Consider the following 20,336-nt stretch of genomic DNA (forward strand, 5'->3'; position numbering starts at 1 on the left):
CCACTGTCCTTGTTCAGTGCAAAAATCTGGACAATAATCTGGTGCTATGTGGGGCTTCACAGTCTGAATTTGTCAAGTCACATGGGTATCTTACATAATTTCTTAAACACACACACACACACACACACACACACACACACACACACACACACACACACACACACAGAGTAAGAAGATATTGCTTAATTTAGTGAATTCAGTGGGCTGAGGCCAACCTTGGATGAACTTCCCGACATTTTTGTAGGAATGCCAACAAAAGGGGACCAAAGTTTGGGACAAGTGGCAGACCAAGTGACCAATAAATGACAAGGATAGCTAGAAGATATTCACACAAACCCACCTCTACTTTTAATATAGAAAATACTTTCTTAAATATCTCATAGCTGAAAGAATTTCAGAAAAGCCATCAAAGCAATTTTATTTTTACTACAAAGCCATAAGAGTGTCTCACACTGATGCTTTTTAAACAATGATTACATGTTAAAAGCAGGAGTAAGATTGTAAAAATTAAATCTACTAACCATTGGCATGTTTATCAACATTGTCATTATGAGCATTAGCTCAAATACTACAAATATGATTTTACTACCTCCAGCTAGTTAGTTTAGCTTAGCATAGCTTACAGGATCTTCCATCCATCCATCCATCCATCCATCCATTCATTCATTCATATTCTTCTGTTTATCCAAATCAGCATCGTGGGGTGGAGCCTGTCTGAGCTGTCATGGGGCAGGAGGCAGGTTACACCCTGGATAGACTGTCAACACAAAGAGGAAGTCAACTTTTTATGCTCACATTCACGCCTACATGATTGTCTTGCTCTGAGGCTAACCGACCCAAAACTGTGCCACACCACTGAAGCTTGTAAATTAAATTAAAAATTACTTATTGATTAGAACGTACTGATTTCACTGGGGTGGCACGGGAATTCAGATTCTTTGATGAGAAGTAAATCCGGTGAACAAAAACACTGGGCTCAATTTTTCAGCTCCTTATTTCCTAATACAAATATATGAAATGTGACATGAAATTGGCTTTGCACTGAGCAGCCTAACTGCTTTGCAAAGTACAGAAATGGGTATTTACACCCTTTAAGTAGAAGTAGTACTTGTACTTGTGTAGTTGAAATGATTTAGCGTCGACATACAATTCAATTATCTAGAATCAAGTGCATGAAGTTTAATTTATCATAACATTTGATTTATTAAGAAGTACATCAATTTGATGTTATAGGTGGGAGTTACTTTGATTATTAATATGCTGCTGGGTAGTTTTGTCTTTAACAACGTCTGTTAGCCGCACATATAACCTTCAAACAATGGTGTTGTCATCCAAAATACAGTGGTGTTGAAATGCAAAGCAGTAGAAACATAGAAATACTTGAACAAATTAGAAGCAGAGGGAAGCTGTAATTCAGTAAAGTACTTGGCTAATTGTACTGTTACTTTCTATCAGAGGCTTCTCCTTCAAAACTAATGAAAAGAAATCTATAAGATCAGGCCTGTTTGTGTTAAAACTTTTGTTGCCAAAAATCATTGTTGATCTTTGGGATAATCCCTTTTTCAATCATAACTGCCTGTAAGTACTCTTAGAACCTCGTGCACATGCAGCATGTGCTGTGGTCATGAAGACAATTAGAGAACACACATTGCAGAATTTGACCCTGACTTCCAACTGCAAAATCTAATGTTTTCTTTCCCTCTCCACCCTCCTCCACGTTTTTTTATTTCACTCTCTTCTCCATTGTGTGTGTGTGTGTGTGTGTGTGTGTGTGTGTGTGGGCAGTGAGCAGTACTTGGATGCTGCTCTCTTCCTCCTCCACATATCCAGCGAGTTATGTAAGAACTCTAAAGAGTAGCCCGTATGGTACCGGGAGAGTATTTATAAACATGCCTCTGTCAATGCAAAAGAACCCCACTACCCCAGAGGCGTGTTAATGCTAATGCCTGCTATATAGATGCTTACTTAGAGAGTGCTTACCTGCAGCACCTCCCCCCTGTTTCTATTTGCATATCTCCTGTTATTGTTAAGTGCAGAGGCTTTCAGAAGTGGCTTCAATATATGTACACGCAGGAGGGAACTGGACACTCATGAGCCATTTGTCTCACAGACAAGTGGATGCTGTCTTTCTTGTTATATCTTTGAGCACGCGTTGACACTTTTCACTTTACACTTTAGTGAAATTCACATTCACAACAATGAGCAGAGAAAAAAGGAGAAAAACAAGAGTTTAGCAAAGATTTTTTTCCACTGAAATAAATATCTTCAAACTACATTTGATTTGTCTGTACTCATCTACATGTCTGGGTCACATGAATAAGGGTTAAATTATAGGGGGGAAATGTAGTAATTGTAATTAGGCAGCAGGAGGACTTTTTTAACATCATGAAATCACGTTTATTTAAAGCTTGAAAGTCACTTCATGTAACATGTGCTGGAGCTGGGAGTGTTCGTGTGAAGCTTCCATAAAAACAGAGTGCCCTCAAGTGGCCGGTCCAAGAGCACACACCTCCGGCCTTTAGTGGGTAGTCTTTGCACCTTGGTAAAACAATTGTTTCCCAGAGATCTGTGATGGATAAAAGCATTGGTGATTTTAAACCTAGTTTTATGTAGAAAAAAGTGGTTAATATATGAGTAAATAAATGAGCATATGGACTTCGTCAGTAATTTGTACCTGTGTATAGTTATCATAAAGACCTAAAAAAAAGGGGGGGGGCAAATCACATTCTAAAACACTTGTGACCATTGAGCCATTGACATTGCTCAGTGTTTTGAAAATCATGTGTCACTATGATAGCATTAAAGGTTGAGTTCAACATCTTCAGGAAATTCTGAAAATTAGCCAACCTCAGTTGTTGGCAATTTGAAATAAGATTTAACGAATTAACATGAAGGAGAAATACAACCTATTAATAAACCTCGCTGAAAAATGTAGTCCGTTCAGCATTTTAAATGTAATTGTCGGAACTCAATCAATGCGACTAATGATAAAAAATCGCTTGTCTCCAATAACTAGTCTTGTCTACGGGTTTTTAAAATAATATTTTTCAGAGTACTTGAATGCACCCTAAGGCCGACCCTTTAGAATTTTCTAGTCTTTGATTGGTTGAGTCATACGTCCGTCAAAACCGAACCTCACAGTCTGTTCGAGTGAGGGGAACAGGTTGGAAAGAGCCCGACGGAGGCTCGTACAATCAAATACTGTTGGTTGCAGGTTGTAACCGGATCTAACACACAAGCTGGTGAGGAGTCATGTTAGTTTTGCTTCATTTATTGGATTTTTAAAAAAAATATATATATACGGTTGTGTTTTCTGCCTGCCGTACAGACAGGCTTGCTTTCCGACGCATGAAGAATCAACTCGCGCGTTCAGGAGCTTTGGCTTGCCAAGATTATTTGTGTTGAGCTATCGCGTTAGTACTTATGGTAACACAGGCTAGCCTAAAGCTAGATCATGATGTTACAGCTATACATTTTGGTAGTAGCTGGGGTTGAATTGGCTATTATTCCTCTACTTTCTTGTGTATAATAGTCATGGCAGACACAGTTTCACCACGCAGCTTGACTTCTTAACGTATTAATTCCCGAATAACAAATGGCATCATGCACTGTGAAATCCGACTAGCTTAGCCACACGAGGAAGCTAATGTCGTGACTGTTTATACCGTTTATACCACCTATTACATGCTATAGAGGTACCTGATTAAACGTCGTGCACCTCTCAAAACAGTATTTTGTCTTTAAATAAATCTTTAATAGAAAGGTCGCATACATTTGGGTTTCTAATGACACTTCATTGTTTCCCAGTCTTTTGCTTTCTCTATTGTTCTACAGTTGTAATATGCATGCACAAGCAGATCTATTTAAAAGCCTTTCCTGCTGCATATACTCCAAACTATGGCATTTTTTGTTTCTAATACATATGCAAATATTTTAATTCAGCAGAACAGACGTGTAAGGCACTGTGAAAAGAAGTATGAATTTTGAAGCTAAAAGTGGCATTTCAGTAGATTTGGATAGTGATGCCCCCTCATAATAAAAGCTTATTCCCTTTTTTATGATTGCCTAATATTTCTGAAGCGTCTGCCAGTAAAATGATAGGAATTATTATTGTTTTAATTCTTACCTTAAAAAGAAAATAGATTTATTATATTTTAACATAAACAAAGACAAGCAAATAAAATGAAAAACAAACCACCTGATCCAGTTCCACACGTGATAATCTCATACTCAAATTTAAATCAATTCAAAATCCACACAAAAAACTGCATGGTTACCATATACTGTCCTAAATGCTGCCGCAGCCACCACATTGGCCACATATTTCAAAAAAATTCTCCTGGGCTGTTTGCCATTGATTGTTTTATCCAGTGAGCGTGACACTAGGTCTTTTTCTTTTTTTTTCTTTTTTAATAATTGTGTTTTGGGGAACCAGAATTTTGAAATCATTAAATGTTACTTTGTCCCATAATGTTAGTCTTCTAGACTCTGTACATTTACATATTTGGTATATTTTTATTGAAATGATTTAACTTGGCAGGAGTTACATATATTTGGATCATAGTTGGTATAAAATATGGACATAACGTCGGTGATGTCAGCCACTGGTTTCTGAAGTCCTGTTCTTGAGTTGAGTGTTGGTTGTAAAACAACAACAAAAACCAAGCAGACGGTATGGGTCTGACTGTGAAAGCACTTGCTCATTGGCTAACGACTCGGGGGGCGGCCGTGGTTCAGAGGGTAGAGCAGATTGTTGTCTACCAGTCTCTATTCCAGTCTGCATGTCAAAATGTCCTTGGGCAAGATATTGAACCCGGAGTTGCTCCTAGTGCATCTACTGGAGTGTGAGTATGTGTGCACATGTGAGACGGGCATAGAAAAAGGACCTTTGTGTGACTGGGTAAACGGGGCTTGCATTGCGAAGCTGTGGTATCTGCTTTCTGCAGGAGCACACCATTCTTTGTGAGAGCCAATTTTGTTTGAACAAAAATGCATTTTATTCATGATATCGTGGAAAAAACAGGATTCTACCACAAACCCTACAGTGCTGTCTCTCATTGGTGGAGGTTGCTGTTACCATAAAATTGTTTCAATCCGTGAACATTAGTTTGCAGAGTGAGTGTCAAACGTCAGCAATTGTGGGAGTGGTGATCGCTATGCATTGAAACTAAGCACTGTTCCTGATCATTTAAAAAGAGGGAAGTCTGGCAGTCACCACTGAGCCATTTAGAAGAAAAAACAGTTCCTGGACTTGACATCAGTAAAGCGACGGTCCTTTGTGATTAATTTAACCGTTGTTGGTTTTAGTTTTAAATCTAGGAGTTAATCCATTATTTTTTTCTGTTTATTTTTTATTTGTATTTTCCTTCTAGATTTTATTAAGAGTTTACATGTTAAGCTTATAATCAGTGGTTTAAACTGAGGTGTTAAATGATGTTGCAGTCATTAGGTTAACAGGTGGCATCTTGACTGTACGTCTTTAAGGACTAAACCAAATCTGTTTCCTGCTTCCATTTTTTAGAGGACTTTTTTTTTTCTTTTTTTTTAAAGGAAGTAACCGCCCTTCTCTTTTGTTACAGGAAGGGCTCAGTGCAGCGTGGGTGCCCAGGGATCCACTGCCTGAGTGTGGGGAGAGCAGCGGCCAAGACCCCAGAGACATGAACCACACCAAGGGTGGCCTGGTCATCTTCACCGCCAACTCGCACCCCTCAAGCCGTGAGCTCGGCAAGAGGATTGCAGAGTAAGTTCTTAGACATGCACTCAGACACGCAAAGCAAAACGGATTATTTTAAAGTCAAAGCCCATACACGTCCTCCAGGAGAAAGTCAGTCTCCTTTCTTTTGTCTCATATGGTTAAAAAGTGGCATTTAAACTCTTGAACGTACTGCACATGTGTCAAGAAGACATGTTTTGCTCTTGCTTCCTCAAAGCTAAATTTGGATGTGCTGTGTTTAAATCATCCCCGCAGGCTTCAACACGGCTGAGCAGATCCAGCAGTCAAAAGTGTGGCTACGCTTCTTGACATTCATTCATTACACAGCAAAATGTAACCACTTAACAACAGTAACGGTTTCACAATGACAGTTTCCTGCAGCTTGGTATCAGATTATTCATGCCCCTCTTACCCTCTCACAGTGCGTGTTTAAACAGTGAAAATGATCAAGGTCGGCACATTGTGTTTCTTTCTTTAACTCAGGTGTGTTCTTTATGAGGTTCATGTTCAGTTTTCTAGTCTGCATAAATTGCCAGGAATCTTCAGTTAAAAAAATTGTGTTGTGATATATACGAGTCCCAAAGTGTCAAGAATCATTCTGTATTTTGTCTGTGAAAATAAATGATTATTAAGGATGACCTTGTATTTCTAATTTTTGACATTCATCTGGAACTTTAAATTCTTCTTCTTTTTAACATGTGTGTTTATTGATAGCCTGAGTCTACATGTGCAGTACTTCTGTGCAGTCTTTTCTGTTCTTAGCCACCTATCCAAAACAACAGGATGATTGTCCTGCCCACCTTCCCTGTCACCAGCTCATCAAATACATTTAACTCCCATCGTTGCATAAGCCTTTAAAAAAGGAAAAGTTTTATAATTAAAAGGGAGATGAAAGACTCAAAAGACAGCTTTCTGCAGCGCTAAAATAATAATGGATAAAGGATGTGTAGCCTCATTTTAACAGAACATGTGTGGTTGCTTTGTTAGTGTTTCATCATGTTATGTGTAAACCGAACATTCCTAAACTCCAAACTTACTTTAAATGCACACAGTCCAAACCTCGACTGCACACGAACATTTGAGTCTGCATGTGTTTATAGAACAAACAGTGTTTGGCTTGGTTCAGTGGACACTAAATAGCTCACTGTGCATGAGAGAGGATGTAAACACTGCTTTTCATTACATTTCCAAATCAATAGTACATTTTTAATGTTATACATATATTTGGTTGTGTTTTTTTTAAATGCCTTTTTTGTTTCAAGTTTAAACAAACTTAATTACTCTTGTTTTGTCATTTTCTTTCTCAGGCGTTTAGGGGTGGAGCTTGGCAAGGTGCAGGTGTACCAGGAAGCTAACAGAGGTAAGCTCATATAATAATACATCTTGCAAGATTCTTTAAAAAACAATAATTTTGTGTCTTCCTAGTTTAAAGTTTGCTGTAGCAGCTAGAAAAAAGCTAAAATGAAAATATTGTAGGTGGAAATAGGTCTGGGAATAATGAATGCTGATAATGAGGTTCCAATGAAAAACTCTTTAAAGGCAGAGTACAAGGTGATACATGGAGTCATAGAAGAGTTGTAAACTATTGTATCATCTGCATAAAAAAGAATATTATATGTAGTTGAGTGCTTTGTCGATTAACAAAAATTATATCTGCAACTGTTTTGGAAAAAATGTCATTTTCAAGCTAAAATCTCTCTGGGCTTTTGACATTTACATGACCCAAATAAAAATGGGCAGTGGACATTTTGTGATGGACAACAATAACCTAAATAAAAATATATGGCAGAGTAATAAGTTATGGGGAGTGCTGTTAGTTGCAGCTGTAATTCCAAATACATGAAGCTTTCAGCCTTTTGGTGCCGTCTTGGCTCCATCACAAAAACCTCATCCAAACTAAAGCAGACGAGATGGTGTAAATTGCAAACTGATAAATGATTTCTAGTAGAGTCTCACTGTGTTTGTCATCAGGTTAATTGTTAAATGTTACCTTAACTTGAAAGTTAAAGCTTCATGTTCTTTGAGTTCTTTGAAGTCTGTTGCAAAGTGTATGATATGTAGTGTCGTGACTTAAAAAAATGTTTTTATTAGTATTATTCAATCCTTCTCACCCACCCAAGAGTTAGTACTGCCATTCTCTATTTAATATCTCACACGTTTAGCAACAGAATTCTTTGATTTTTGTACAGAACTTGTACAAAAACTTCCTTAATCAGCTGCAAGTCACACAATTTTGGTTTTTGAAAAAATATTTTTTTTCCCCTTAAAAAGTGACAAATTTATATGGAACATACTATATAAGCGTTTCTGCTTGTATTTGTCAAGTTTTCTCCTCCTACATTTAATAAAATGCCACAGAAGTGTAGGCGTAAATTCATCCTTGAGCTTGAGTATTTTTCTAAAGCAAAAACTGAAACACTTCTATTTCCCCTTTCAAGACAGCAGAACTAGGCACAGGGTCACCGTTTCAACTGAGTCTGTTCCTGTTACAAATGAATTTCCTCTTAGAAAATCACAACTGTCCAATGGGCTTGCACTGGGCCATGACTGTGCTGATTTTTAAATGTTTCTAAGCAGTAGAACGCGAAGCATTTCGCATTATTCACCACTGAAACAGTTTCTCTCATTACTGGTGTTTGGGAATGGGTTTGATAATGGATTCAGAGGATTTGACAACAAAATAAAAAGGTTCTGAGTGTTTCGGACCATCATCCCAGTTAAGAAGAGAGGCAGAAAAATGAGAAAAACTGTTGTGCAGGAAAAGTGCAGGAAAAATGACACGAAAGACGAGAAACAAAAGATCAGCGATTACAGATGTATCGCTCAGAGCAGCAGAGAAACACGACAGAAGGAAAGAGATCAGAAAGTAATAGACATAAAAAAGAATAATAGGTAACAATAATAATAATAATACTAACCAATAAAGAAAGTGGCCCTGTGTCAAGTTGTCAGCTCAGCAAGAAAAGCTGAATCTATCACTGAAGTTATTCCCCAAGCTTCAACTTTTATGTCATTTAACCTTTTTGTTTTTATAACAAACAAACGAATTACAAAACTTACAACATACAGCAGCCCGGTCAGCACCTATCATACCAAAATAATAATATAAAAGCTTCAAAAAAGAAATGCTTTATGTTTTTACATATGTCCTCAGAGGGAACGAAAAAACCCAAAACTGTGACAAACAAAAAAAAGTGTTTCTGAGAATCTGCGTTCCTTCATGGCATCAGGTTGTCCCTGTGTTGCAAGAGAGAGTTTTCAGTATCAGTATTTAGCCTGGCCAGCATATGTTCATATGACACTGTTTTCAGCATGAATTGCAATCAGTCTTGTACCTGTATCACTGTACTCTGGTGTTTTGAAATATTAGGTATTACTGTTGGTCCCCCAATAGGCATAGTCTCGGTGACACTGTCCTATGTGTTGTATTTATTATTATTGGTAAGTAGACCCATTCTATGAAACCTAGATGCAGTAAAGTAAAATCTGTGTACCATCTTATGAACACATTTTCTTCTAGTTCTAACCATGAGTTCTGTACATAAATCACCTGTACTGTGTTTCCCCTTTGTAAGCCATTGTTTCCAGTAAACAGTTTTTCCCAACACAGATAGAAGGGTTGAACCATAATGAGAAATACGGCTGTTTAGAACGTGACACCACTCATCCTGTGCACCTCCCTCCATAAATGCATGGCGTTGAATTTATGGAGGGAGATATATTGCATATCTGAGGGCAAAGGGCTGTACTGTTGGCATTACTGCTGTCGATGACCTGCAGTGGTCTATGCTGCTACTGTACAGCATGTCTGTAGTGATCTTACAATGAAGAGAAAAAACACAGGAAAACCCATTTACAAGCTTTTTAGTGCAGCATTAGGATATAATTGCTTCTTTGTAAATAACAATCTGTAGCTACTTTACTATGTTAGTTTCTTCTTCTTCTAATAATAATAATGATAAATAAAAAACAAGAAAAAGAAACAAGCTACGCCCACTGTGCATCATGGGCATATTAAAAATGCAAATTCCACAGTCTTAAATTACCATATTTACTCAATTTACACTAATATATTGATCTAATATTAAAACGCGTTGCATTTTTTTACCTGATCGTGTCATTGAGACCTGTGTGTTTTTAAATTAAAACACAAAGTACAAACATTGAGATGGACTGCTACACATTAAAATGACACCTTATACATAACAAATTAAGAGAACACGAGTAGTTGCAGACAGACAAATACAGCCTTAAAATATTGTAGCTTGTTCCATTTATACTCAAAGTATTTAAGTCCAGTTTTTCTCAGTTCGGGATGAACAGGCGGTACAGCTAATATTAAAATGTCCTGCGACTGACACTGTAGTAACAGTAACGGCTGGAGATTTAACGGTTTAGTGGTTTAACATGTCCAGAGGGGTTGTTTCTTTCTTAGTCTGTATTAGGGATATATGTGACTCATGAATTGTTGCTGCCCTGGCTCATCAGCTCCTACAATGAATGGAAGGTAAAAGGAATTTCTATGACCAGCCTTTAACCTCATTCCCATTAGTTTGTGCTCTCTTTAGAATGTTTTTCTTACTTTTAGATTAGTCGACTACTCTTTTTTTTCCTTCTTAAAATGACTGATCAGTTGGTCATCAGGAACAGACCCAGTCTGTATATAAAAGGTGGGGGTAGCTCTCAGGTCTGGAACTAAAGCAAAAGTGTGTTAAACATGCTTTTTCCCCCCTAATGGTCAGTAGAGGGTCGACTGTTCTGGTTAAAAGTAAAACGTCCTTCATGCCTCATGATCGCTGCTGGTTTGAAGAGGAAGTTGCTGCTTCAGTGGTTTCATTGATTCCAAAGTATTATTTTTGAGTAGCTGCTGCTTGGAGCTGTTGGCACACAATTGTGGAAGAAGTTAAAGTATTTAGTGTGGCAGGGAAATGGAGGGGAAATCGTGCTTTTCGTAGCAGCCGAGGTGGTAAGATGTAAATTCCACGCCATGATTCGTTTGATTTGTGTGCAGCTCAGCTTGTTTGAGTAACCAAACTCTAAAAACACTGGCGATGGTGGACGATTCTCCCCGTTTCGTCTCTTTGTGTTTGCTGGACATTTGGCTCAGCATAGAAAGTATTTTGTTTTCTAATCTGTTTTTCTGTGGGAGGCACATTTTTGGAATGCTACTGTCTACGATTTAGGACAGTGAGGGTGGAGGTGGTGGTGGTAATGAAGCTGACAGGCTTTTGTAGGCTTTGTTACGGGGCGTGTATGTTTGTGTGCGCACACATTCTCTCTCTCCCCTTCCTTCTCACATCCACTTTTTGTTTCCATAGAAACGCGGGTACAGATCCAAGAGTCGGTGCGAGGCAAAGATGTCTTTGTCATCCAAACGATGTCAAAGTAAGAGAGAAGACAAATATTTATTTGGATGTTTCCCCAGAAACATGCCACTCACACGTAATCCCGCCCTGCTCGTCTCTCTGTACTTCAGGGACGTGAACACCACCATAATGGAGATGCTGATCATGGTGTACGCATGCAGGACGTCCTGCGCCAAAAGCATCACGGGCGTCCTCCCCTACTTCCCCTACAGCAAGCAGTGTAAGATGAGGAAGAGGGGCTCCATCGTGTCCAAGCTTGTTGCCTCAATGATGTGTAAAGCTGGTGAGTCTGTGGGAATCCCTTTAAAGCACTCAAGAAGAAGACAGGACACTTCTATTCAATGTCACATATCGTAGTATTTCAAATGCATAATCTGTAGAAACCACAGACATGTTACAAGCTAACATGACCATGTTTGTGTAGGCCTCACCCACCTGATCACCATGGACCTCCATCAGAAAGAGATTCAAGGCTTCTTCAACATCCCAGTGGACAATTTGAGAGCCTCCCCGTTTCTGCTGCAATATATCCAGGAAGAGGTTGTTTATCAATACAGATATGACACACACACACATCATTTGTCATTTTTATATTTTCTAGTCTCAAGTTTAAAAAATTTGATACTTTTTTGATACTTTTCTACATTAGTTCATCATCTGTGTGTCATTTTAGCTCCTCTCCCTTTAAGCTTACTTCTGATTGGCTGACTCAAAAACAGAAAGTTTGAACAGCAGGTGGGAGGGGCTTCTGTGCTTCTGTGTCCCTGGCTTTTGTTTACAAATGAAGTCAGTAAGGAAAACATGGCCATATGTTTTCCTTACTGACTTCATTCGTAAACAAAAGCCAGTCTGAAGGGATTAGCTGTATTTTCCTGACATCGTTTTTTGACACTTGCACCACGTTTAGCATTAGCATCCACCGCAGTTACAGTGTTTATATAAGAAAGGCAATTTCGCTTACGTCAGGGGCTATCTGCCTGCTGTTACATACAAAACTCAGTTTAGTAAATGGGAACAGGGTCCAAAGCCACCAGGTCCAGTCTAATATTGCAGAGCACCATCACACCTGAAGGAAACAGCATCACTTCTGCTGGAAGTAGCACATGGACAAAGGTCACTTTATACAAAAAAAGAAACTTGTTTTGAACTTTCTTTAAACAGATCAGTTTTCAATTTGTCCATTTTTATACTGGGATTATTATTTAGGATGTATTTTAAATTTAGGAATCTGTAACCTGCAGTACACACCTGCTAAATAATGCAGGATTTCCAAACTATCTATCCAGGCAAACCTGCTAACACTTGGATATAAATATATATTGTAATTAATTCCCCTTCAACACATAGAGAAACAAAGAAGCTTGACATTCTTGCTTGTTGCTGGTTTCTGATTGGATAAGCTATTGTGTGCTTAACCGTATGTAAATCTGACCCCAGTGTTGTGTCTTCACCCCCCTCAGATCCCCGACTACCGAAACGCTGTGATTGTTGCTAAGTCGCCAGCTTCTGCCAAAAGGTAGCTCGTCTTCTCTCGTCTGTATTTACGAAGTCACCTTTATCTGTGTTAACATTCCTGATGAGGCCAGGTTGATGCCTCACTCACTTTCTTTTTGCAGTGCTTTTTAATTTTTGTCACAGTGTGGACACAAGTTCAGGCTGGTTTCTGTGTATCTTGTATTGGAGTAAGTTATGAAGCGCTGCTGACTTTGTGTGCGCAGGGCTCAGTCGTTCGCAGAGCGGCTGCGTCTGGGTATCGCTGTGATCCACGGAGAAGCTCAGGACGCCGAATCAGACCAAGTAGACGGCCGACATTCCCCACCCACCGTCAAGACCACCGGAGCCATTCACCCCAGCATGGAGATACCATGTAATGCACACTAGCAAAGAACTCATCACACACAGGACTTTGTGCACCCCGTATGAATCACAGCAGGACTCACTGTCTGTGTTCCTTTCCAGTGTTGATCCCTAAAGAGAAGCCCCCCATCACTGTGGTAGGAGACGTCGGAGGACGCATCGCCATCATAGTGGTGAGAGACGACGCACAGTTTCCGAATTTTGGGGTGTCAATGTAGAAAATATCTCAATTCTACCCACTTGAAAATGCGTGTGAGTGAAAGTGGCTGCAGTAAACTGAGCCAACACTTTGAGAAGTCGGTCAGCGGTAACTGCAGCCATAATGAGTTCACAGTAACAGTGAAAGTTAATAGTTTGCTGAGAAGATGTAGCTGTGAGCTTCCTGACAACTCGTGGTGGCTGCTCCCTGCAATTAATTAACAGAGAATAAAAAAAAAGCCCCAAACAAACACGAACATGATCAGCATGAACTGTTGTGAGGAAAAAAGTCAATATCCTTTAATTACTTCAAAATGAAATCCACCCTCACTGAATCCTTTTTGAGGTGAACCAGCATTAGGAGATGTAAGCACAGCGTTACCATTAGCAGTAAAGCCATCTTGTTTTCATAAAGGGGGAGCGGGAACTGAGACAACGAGTCTAGCCACTCAGGAGTCGTCTTTGTAGTGCAGTAGTTAGTATGAAAGTGTGTCACTTATAGATTTATTAGTCAAAAGTGATTAGAAAACACACTCAAACACACTTGAATGGTGACTTTGCCCTAAAGTAAAGTTTAAGTTGATCTCTGTTACACACATTATACAGCTTCACTAATGGCTACTTTTAATCTGTGTCTCTGTTTACCAGCACTCAACAAATACCCTGATAACTCATGCTATGAATACAGTTAGCCAAGTACAGTTACCTCCATTTTTTCCTTACATATTTATATATATATGTATGTTTTAAACTGTCATGCATGCGTCAGTGCTGCAGCACACAATGCTGATCCTGTCCTTGTGTGGCTGTTGGTTAGATCTCTCGGGGCAGAGGTGGGACAGCCTCCATGTTTCCCTCACAGAATATATTTCTATTTGTGATTGTTGGAGTGCCAGCTCACTCACTCACAGGTCTTTCATACAAACATGAAGTTGAATTGAGTCACACTGGTAATCTGCAAAAATTGGCCTCTAAAGACTAGCAGGACAAAGAGGAGATAGCTGGACACAGCTGTTACAGTAACATATTTTCTTAACGTAACATTAAATCTTATGATTTTGCTTACTTTTCTTCAAGCCTTTCATTATTGTCCTGTCGAAGTTGGACAGTACATCTCGACCTGTTCTCATAGTGTCAGTAAGGTGGCATCAGGAGAGAGTCCACAGTCTGTGGGACAGTCCCAGCTGAGGTGTTTTCACGACACAGTGTGAAGGGAAATTTTGTGACAAAGCTGCAATATTTCAACTCGTCTAAATGTGGATTTGTCTTTTTACCTCATTACATAGTTTTTATATGTTCAAAAACTTTGGGTTTAGCAGGAACGCTCCACTGATGGCAACAGCGCTGCATCTTTTGCCCTGAACTGTCTGAATGTGGGTCGACTGTCACTCAGTCAGAAAAGGAGCAATGGTTTTGAGTAATGTGGAAAATAATCCCACGTTGGCGACCTCTGTGTTCTGAAACCTTGGTATAGTACAGATCTGGCCCAGTAAGCTCCGTAGTCGCTAACTTCTGACGCAGACTCAGACATTTTGTTCTATAAGCAGGCCTGAAGTATGAGAGAAACCGCTCAGTTCGGAAAAGAGAAACAAGCTTTACCTGCAGTAGGCGTCCAAGGTGGAAAACGTTCAGTGTGAGAATTTGATTCTTTTCTTTGTCATATTTCAGTAAACTGCAGTTCTGGATGGGTGTGAGTGTGCAAATCAGTTGATTCTAAAACTGATCATTAATTGGAGCACTAGAAGATTTACTGAATGTAAGTGTCCTGAACAAATTACCAATGATGTTAACATAAAAATAAAAGTTCACCATCCGTATGGGAAGAACTGAGAGAGGATGGTAAGCTAAGCAAAATTACTGAGCTGGATCAGGAACACTGAAAAAAGGTTCGGTGTGGCGGACTGTCCTCAGCACGTTTAAAACGATGCCCGTTTGTCCCCAGGATGACATCATCGATGACGTGGACAGCTTCGTGGCAGCAGCGGAGACGCTGAAGGAAAGAGGGGCCTACAAGATTTTTGTCATGGCGACACACGGCCTCCTCTCCTCAGAGGCCCCCAGGTTCATAGAGGAGTCGGCCATCGATGAGGTGAGTTGTCGTTCTTATGCTTCCGTCAGCATTGCCGCCGCCGCCTCCTCCTCACGTCTGTCATTGTCTCCAGGTGGTGGTGACCAACACGATTCCCCACGAGCTCCAGAAGCTCCAGTGTCCGAAGATCAAGACGGTGGACATCAGCATGATCCTGTCAGAGGCTATCCGCCGCATCCACAACGGAGAGTCCATGTCCTATCTGTTCCGCAACATAGGAGTGGATGACTGAATAACCTGTGTCTCACTCACACACACACACACACACACACACACACACACACACCATTTGCCTTCTCAATCCTCTCCTGATACATAGAGATGAATGATGAGCGTAGTCGGCACACTGAAGTGCTACCTCTATCATAACATACGAATATGAATGCTAACCTGTCCTTTGATTGCAGCTGAAGGATGTGGTGACTCAACACACACTCTCATACATACATACATACATACATACATACATATCTAAGCACACCTAGTCTTGTTCATAGCTTTGACCAAACACACACACACTCTGATTAGTGTCCTCAGTGGACATTAAGGGATTACTGCCGAGCTCTCCAGTGGCTGCGCTCCACACGCCTCAGTACTTTTGTAGTTAACCCTGTCTTGTATCTTTTCCCCCATAGAAATGATGTCGAGGTTAAATCAGCTCATGTTAGTACTCATTTGTTAGCGCTGAATGTGTCTGATGTTATTAGTAAAGGAGATTGTACTGATAATGTCAGTGCCTTCCACAGGACACAACACACAGGCCTTCGCTGCTCTTTTACACCTCGCCCTCGTTAGCAACTCTGGAATATACAGCTTCACAGCTAACGACCACATGTTGTGCATGTTCAAATCCAAATCTGTGTTTGATTATTTCTGTGGTGTCCGAATGTGCAACTAACACAGCTCATTTCGACTCGTCCCAGCAGCCATACGTCTGAGTGGATGCCATAGTGTTTAGATGTTAATCTGGTGTCAAATCTACTAAATGCTAATGTTGAGCTGGGTTTAACAGGAAGTCTTTGGATCTTGATAATTGGATGTTCCATTTAATGACAGTTTACCTGTAAGTCATCCATATAAATGTGCCATCATCTCAATACTTAGTGTTGAATATTTTTTCGTGTCACAAATAAACACTCCCAGGCTGAGGAGGGCTCTAGATGGTTAAAACTGACGCTCCAGTTCCAGATTTAAAGTACAGTCAGTCTCTGGTTAGAAGTTTGAGGTTGTTCTTAATAAACTGGAAATCTTCCATTGTTAGATCCCTGTGAAGGAGACTGATGAAGTTTGCTTCAACACATTGTCCAAGTTTAAATAAAGCTCCAAACTGTGGCTAAAACAGGAAAAGTACATTTTTCTGACTAGCAAACCTTGACTGAAGCGGGTCTTTGTCACTTTATCAGATGCTCCCGAAATGTTTTGTATTTATTTTCTGGATTTAATATGAATAAAGAGAACCTATGAAAGGAAAATGTCTTCTGCTGTGGTGGTTTGTAGCTTCATAACTGGGACCATGTTTGCTTGAAAGCATGAAATGCTGTTTCCATATTAATGTAGTAATATTACTCTTAATATCATTACTCGGTTTTATCGAAGTGGACTGGATGAGTCCAGACATATTATTGAAATATCTGTTTAATGTAATCATGTACTGTATTTAAAGGAATATTGATAATGTCACCCATCGGTTTGTACGATACTGTGAACTTTAAATACTTTGAATGTTTAGTAAAGATGAAGAACTGACTTTGGTACAAAGGTGGCAAAAGTACAGACATTCTGTACTTAAGTAGAAGTACAGATACTAGTGTTAAAAATAGTCCAGTAAAAGCTGAAGTACTGATTCAACCAAGTAAAAGTGAAAAGGTTCGGGCTCTGAAATGTCCCCAAAGCGGCTCTTTGGAGGACTTTCTACCAGCTATTTCTGTGCAAAGCTAGCTGAACCTTGTGCTGTATTAATGTAATAATAAAATAATATTAGTGGATAGGAAAGCAAACTTTATATCACTCAAAATTTTAATTCTAATAAAGGTACTCAGCTTGAATGAGTTAAGTCGAGCATGAGCAGAAAAATGGAAAATCGCTCTGATGTCTACATCGTAGACGTGACTGTCTTTGAACAGGAAATAAGTAGGGAAGAGGTCAAAGTGGATTCAGCAGGTACAAGCTAATGTACAAGCTGTAATCAGCTGATTTGGGTTACTACTGCTCTGAGGTTCACTGCTCTTTGTGTATTTACACAACTGAAATGAACAAGATGTCAGCAGATGGCGTCCTGGCTGATTTCCGTCCTCTATGCTGATGGTACGCTGTTTATGCTGTTTTTATATTAGACAGAATAACGTTGGTCAGTATCATCAGCTTAACTTCACTTACATTTGATGTAACCTCACTCAGACCATGAAACCACAGCCACTGTGCACCAGTCACACACACTGTTCTTTACTTTAAATCCATCACAGTACAGGAAAGTAACCTCTTTATTCTGCACTAACCTGCAGAGGATTTTCATGTTACCTTTAAATAGTTAGTCTACCTCAGTTTGATTTGCTCCAGTTTGACAATATGTCACGTTCAGACCCAATATCTGATTTAAAAACATGAGGACTTACATGTAAGCTTTAAATTTCCACTGAACAGTCCTTAAATCTAGGGATGGGTACCGGTGCCATCTGACATAAACGGTAGTAACCAGACCGAAAAGCAGCGCACATTTCGGTGCTTTATTTCGGCGCTTTTTTTTTCCTGAGCCAATTCTAGCCAATCATTTTACGTTTCCGAGGATAGTAGGCGGGGCCAGGTACATACGTTCTTTTAGAGCAGAGCTACAGACTAAAAATGCCCAAGACGAAGCGATCAAAAGTCTGGCTGTACTTCACAGCAAAAGGTGCAAACTCAGCAGCCTGCAACAAGTGCTTTAAGCTGATACTGTGATACTAGGACGTAACACCTCAAATCTGATGAAACACCTGGCGACGCATAGCGTTTTTTTTTTTTTTAAAGCCGAGAAATGCGCCGTGTTTGATAGCTTGCTGCGAGCCGTCACACCGTGCACATCTACTGCGGGTGTGGTGCCTGTTATCGGACCCGGAGTTAGCAACATCCCCCAAAAACCCGAAGAGTAGAGTCCTGGCCCCTAGCCCTGTCAGCGTAGCAGAAATGATGACGGATGATGATGGCAGCAGCAGCCGTTCTCCTCTGCGTGAGTAGCTTCATGTTGTTCGTGTGTAATTTACGTTGAGTAGGCTAACCACATTATTACATTAATGCATGTAAGGTGAACTAGCAAACACCGTCGTAGTCAGTGTTGCCAACTTAGCGACTTTGTCGCTATATTTAGCGAATTTTCAGACCCCCTAGCGACTTTTTTTCTTTAAAAAGTCGCTAAAAAAGACGTGAAAGCGCGTATCGCTTTTACTCTCAACAAGCAGCGGGTGCTGTAACAGTCAGTTCTTCTTTTACTCTTATGCTGTTTTGTGGATCACAAGGTTTAAAACTACTTATAAACACACACACACAAAGTAACTCCACCAGAGTGCCTATTTCGGATCACTTTTGCCAGTCCAAGCCCGGGTAAAGGAGCAGGGTTGGAATTGTGACATTAAAAAAAACAATAATTGCTAAAAGAAATTTAATTTGTAGTTCTAAATAAACTAAATGCATTTAGGACGTTTTTTACTCACTTTATGTCTCTTCCACGGTGTTATTTCTCTCTCCAACAACATAAGTTACAATTATATTAGCATGACCAATTATGCAAATTAGGTGATGACGTCATTTAGCGACTTCTAGCGACTTTTAGGACAACCAATAGCGATTTTCCTTACTGAGGAGTTGGCAACACTGGTCGTAGTTACATGCGGCTGTCTTCTTGTTTGATGGCAGATACTCCCTTCACCCTGGCCAAAAAGGCTAAAATGACCAAAGAAAAAGTGGAAAACAGTTAAACATGAGAGGTTTTTGGACAAAGTTTGTGTTTTTTCCATTGTTTAAGCACTGCTTCCAGCCAAAAGTGATACCATATATGCCCTATAGCTGCAGAAAAGGCTAACATTGTTATCTTTTTACAAAAAAAACAGTTAAACATGAGAGTCTCCAAAAGTTGAATCTGTTCATCTGGACGTAGCGTTTTGTGGGAGAAACGTTTCGTCACTCATCCAAGTGACTTCTTCAGTCTCAGCTGACTGCAGGTTTCCCCAAACCTTATAAACAGTACATTTGCATAATGACTGAAACCAGCCCACTGAAGGAACAATGGGCTGTGAGGTCAGTTCCTTAATCATAATTATGCAGTCAGCTGAGACTGAAGAAGTCACTTGGATGAGTGACGAAACGTTTCTCCCACAAAACGCTACGTCCAGATGAACAGATTCAACTTTTGGAGATTTACTTTCCTGGATGATTGAGAATGCATCAAGACGTTAAACATGAGAGGTTTTTGGACAAAGTTTGTGTTTTTTCCATTGTTTAAGCACTGCTTCCAGCCAAGAGTGATACCATATATGCCCTATAGCTGCAGAAAAGGCTAACATTGTTATCTTTTTACAAAAAAAACCAGCTGAACATGAGAGGTTTTTGGACCAATTTTGTGTTCTCCATTCTTTAAGCACCGGTTTGAGCACCGGCACCGTTTCAAAAGTACCGGTTTGGCACCGGTATCGGATAAAACCTAAACGATACCCATCCCTACTTAAATCTAACCTCTCTTCTTCCTCTGTCCTCTTTCTTTCTCCATCTCTGAGCGAAGTCAGCCCTCCTTTTCTCTCCCTCTGAAATAGAGTAGCTGGACCTTTAGCTAGCATCACAGTCACAAACTGCACACAAAAAATGTGTGTTTGGTGATGTTTGTCGTGCTGATTGAAAAGTTGCATTTGAATTGCCTTGATTCTCAAAAACATCACCCCCTTTATGATCACTCCTCTTTTGTAGTGCTAGCAACATTGATGAGTATCTGCAGGGTTAGTTGGGGCTCATCCAAGAAGCTTCTTCATGAGGAAGTTACACTGTTTGCAACCATTCAATAGGCTTTTCCTGCTTTGTCTACTTTGCTTGGGAACCATAATTCTACAACATAAAAACCACATTGTATTAAACTAGATGTAAAATTAGCAAC

The 20,336-nt window shown here is 39.8% G+C and overlaps 1 protein-coding gene across 1 annotated transcript; it reads left to right on the forward strand.

Moving 5' to 3' along the window:
• The first annotated feature begins 3,099 nt into the window (after positions 1 to 3,099).
• Positions 3,100 to 16,699, forward strand: prpsap2 (phosphoribosyl pyrophosphate synthetase-associated protein 2). Its single transcript, XM_031726017.2, has 11 exons — positions 3,100 to 3,242; positions 5,580 to 5,740; positions 7,021 to 7,073; positions 11,032 to 11,098; positions 11,190 to 11,362; positions 11,504 to 11,619; positions 12,540 to 12,595; positions 12,798 to 12,946; positions 13,039 to 13,109; positions 15,077 to 15,223; positions 15,297 to 16,699. Exons 2-11 carry the CDS (start codon positions 5,658 to 5,660, stop codon positions 15,453 to 15,455), a joined length of 1,074 nt encoding a protein of 357 aa, XP_031581877.1. The 5' UTR covers positions 3,100 to 3,242; positions 5,580 to 5,657; the 3' UTR covers positions 15,456 to 16,699.
• The last annotated feature ends 3,637 nt before the right edge of the window (positions 16,700 to 20,336 follow it).

Source organism: Oreochromis aureus, linkage group 4 (genome assembly GCF_013358895.1).
Source record: "Oreochromis aureus strain Israel breed Guangdong linkage group 4, ZZ_aureus, whole genome shotgun sequence".
Taxonomy (NCBI): Eukaryota; Metazoa; Chordata; class Actinopteri; order Cichliformes; family Cichlidae; genus Oreochromis; species Oreochromis aureus.